Consider the following 3,113-nt stretch of genomic DNA (forward strand, 5'->3'; position numbering starts at 1 on the left):
GGCACAAAGACTCTAGATCAGAATTTGTGGAGAACTGCTGCTGCAAAAAAAAAAAAGTGCTTTCTGGATATGACAGGGATGGCATACTTAAGACTCTACAATGGCTGTGCTGTGGCTGTATGCCCAAGATCTGCACAAGATCAAGTTGGCCAAAATTCTAAATGAATGAGAAGAGGTCATGCTTCTGAGAAGCTACTGGCAGTGCATAGCTGCTGGAGGAGGAAGGGTCAGCCTGTTTCCTCAGGGTGCAGAGCCTAGGTTGTCACGCTCCAGTAGGTGGTCCTATATCCATATATATAACACTAAATGGATTCAATAGGTTAAAAAAGGAAAAAAAAAAACAGTGTATGAGCTTGGGAGGGACAAGTGGTGGTGCAATACAGAGCTGGGGGGGAGGAGTAAATCCGATCAAACCCAAATAATAAGAACTGACTCCTCTAAATTATTCAATGCCTTCCACGAAAGGGATATGATACATCTGTGTGCGCACTCCCACACACAGAAATACTAAAAATTTAAAACATAATTATTGGTAAAAACCAGCAAAGGCTACTGAAATGGTTCAGTGGGTGAGGGTGCTTACCACAGCAGTCTTCTGACTTGCAACCTGAGTTTGTTGCTTGGAAAAACATGTAAGGGGACCGACTCCAAAAGTTGACTCCTGACCTCCATATGCATGTGTGGCAACTGTGCCTATATTCACACATCACAATCACACACATGATAATATTGCTTCAGGTTCAGGGGGTAGGAAAAGGAGATAAGGGGCAAATTATATACTGACTGCGTATAAAACATTTTCCATCTTTTTCATGCCAAGAGGTGGCGGCACAGGCCTTTAATCCCAGTACTTGGGAGGCAGAGGCAGGTAGATCTTTGTGAGTTTGAGGACAGCCTGGTCTACAGTGCAAGTTCTAGGATAGCCAGGGCTACAAAATGAAACCCTGTCTTACACCAAACCAAACCAAACCCAAACACTTTCCATCTTTTCGATTCTTCCTGGTTTAAATAGTAACCTGAAAGTTGGCTGAGGCTTAGGTGAGTGTACAACCTATCACCATCTTCTACCTGGAGCACAACAGTGACGCTTATCTTCCTGTTTGAAGTTAGAACTTAGAGCATGTTAACTATGCACTATTACAAACATCCTGAAATTGCAAGAATGCTCTAACACCAAACCAAATCGTAGAACTCTGCATTGTATAGTCTATGTTCCAAAGGACAAAACTGGATTCATGACATACCCAGACTATAAGAAACTCCAAGCTGGGTGTAATGATGCAGGTTTATAATCCTAGGACTCAGGAAGCTGAGGCAGGAAGATTGCTGCAAATTCAAGATCATATAGTTGGAGGCCAAAATGGGCTACACAGCAAGATCCTACCTCAAAGGCATGTACACCTTTAGGCTCTCCCTTAATTACATTTATGACAACCAACCCAAGTCAACAGTTCCCAAACTCCTCAGTAGTGTCCCTGCACAAAATGGGACAGCTGACTTCCAGAGATCCGACCCTCTAACCCATGACACTGTTCAACAGACTTTCTTTCGATATTTGCACTTTACCTTTAAAATGAATAAACGCGGAGGTGAAGAGCGCAGTACTAGAGCCTTCACTTAGCACGCAGGAGGGCCAATCACCACCAGCTCCCCCAATAAGCAAACAAAATTAACACTCGCCATAGTAACCTCTGTCAATAGGTCTGTGTTCTTCTAAAAAGGACAGTTAATCTGTTTTAGCCATAAGTAACACGAATGTTCTCAGTGGGATACTTGGTTTATCCCATGGCTCTGCGTGTGCCGTACCCACTTCCAACCAGCTTACGCAAAACAGAAACAAACACGGGTTAACCGCCCAGCTATTGAAAAGGGCCGCTTAAGCAGTGACTGACTATTGACATTAAAATCCAAAGTATTTACTTTAAGACTCGATAACCTTAACCCTTATCAATCCCAAATTAGAATCTCACGTTGCTTTTAAAATGTGTCTCGAAAAACCAAAAAAAAAAAAAAAAAAAAGAATCAAAGCAGAGAAAAAATGCGTTTCAATCCCATTACTAATCCCTAAATCTCCGCCCCCGGCTTAAAATTGTTTATCCTCGATCCCTTTGATAAGTAGCATCACATTGTTTACTTTCTAACAGTCAAAAATGCATCTCGCATCTCAAATGTTCTGCCTCTGGGTGATTCTTCATGTTCTGTCTACCCACCCTATAATGTACTATTTTCCAATGGGCAGGGCTTCATCCCCAAGGGGCTGCGCTCTATCCTGGCTGATCGCTACAACAAAGGCGAGCAGCATCATAACCAGGGGTCCCGAGTGCCTCTATCGGGCGCAAAGGCAGAACAGACGCTTTCGATCACTGGGAGCTCGAGAGCGAAGCGCCAGCGTCTCAGCACGGCAAACAGTCCTAATTACAGTGTCGCCTGCACCCCATCATTAGCCCCCACCGGGCAGGTTTCCTCTCGGACAGCAGCCAACAACTCGGGCCGGACAAGTTCCTCCTGGACCCTGGGCCCAGCTTGCCCGAGCCCGGCCGCTCCCTGCTGACCCTGACCCGGCCGCGGCTGTAGACGCGGCCCGCACCGGCTCCTCAGCTCCGCCCGTCCCAAGCCCCGGATGTGACGGCAGGTCGTCCCGGGCGCTCGCCCCTCGGGATGAGCACCGGTGTCCGGGGGGTGGGGAGGGAAGGTTGCGGAGTTTTCCCACCGGCCCGCTGGCCCCAGCACGTACCCAAGTGAGCAGGCTCTCGCACAGCTCCACCCGCTCCACGGACTCCACGTTAAACATCTTCCTGAGGTGGCCGCAGCGCCTCCCCGACCAACCAGAAGCCGCGGCCGTTCAGCTCGGCTTTGAGTCCGAAAGGTCGGGCAGCCGACCGGCGTCTGGCGAACCTTCCCTTCCGTCCGGCCGCTCCCGAGGCGCGGACGCTGGCAGGAGCTCCGCACTGTCACCGGCCCCTCCTTCCCGTGCTCGGGGACGCGCGCGCGCTCCCTGCGCGCCCCCGGCGCCGGCCGCCCACGCCCTCCTGCGCGAGCGCCGCCTCGCGCGAGCAGAAGCCCGAGCTCCACTGCGCACGCTCGCTCCGCCCCGCCCCGCCGGGCGCGCTCCC

General features: G+C 50.1%; 1 protein-coding gene across 1 annotated transcript in view; it reads right to left on the reverse strand.

Moving 5' to 3' along the window:
- Hook3 (hook microtubule tethering protein 3) overlaps positions 1 to 2,949 on the reverse strand; it is an 84,467-nt gene extending 81,518 nt beyond the window's left edge. Inside the window, exon 1 of the mRNA XM_050146736.1 lies at positions 2,735 to 2,949. Coding sequence (XP_050002693.1) covers positions 2,735 to 2,791 — 57 coding nt within the window. The 5' untranslated portion in view covers positions 2,792 to 2,949. The remainder of the gene's footprint in view (positions 1 to 2,734) is intronic.
- Between the last annotated feature and the right edge of the window lie 164 nt (positions 2,950 to 3,113).

This window comes from Alexandromys fortis, unplaced genomic scaffold (genome assembly GCF_014885135.2).
Source record: "Alexandromys fortis isolate MF-2015 unplaced genomic scaffold, M_Fortis_MF-2015_v1.1 scaffold_55, whole genome shotgun sequence".
NCBI classification, from domain to species: domain Eukaryota; kingdom Metazoa; phylum Chordata; class Mammalia; order Rodentia; family Cricetidae; genus Alexandromys; species Alexandromys fortis.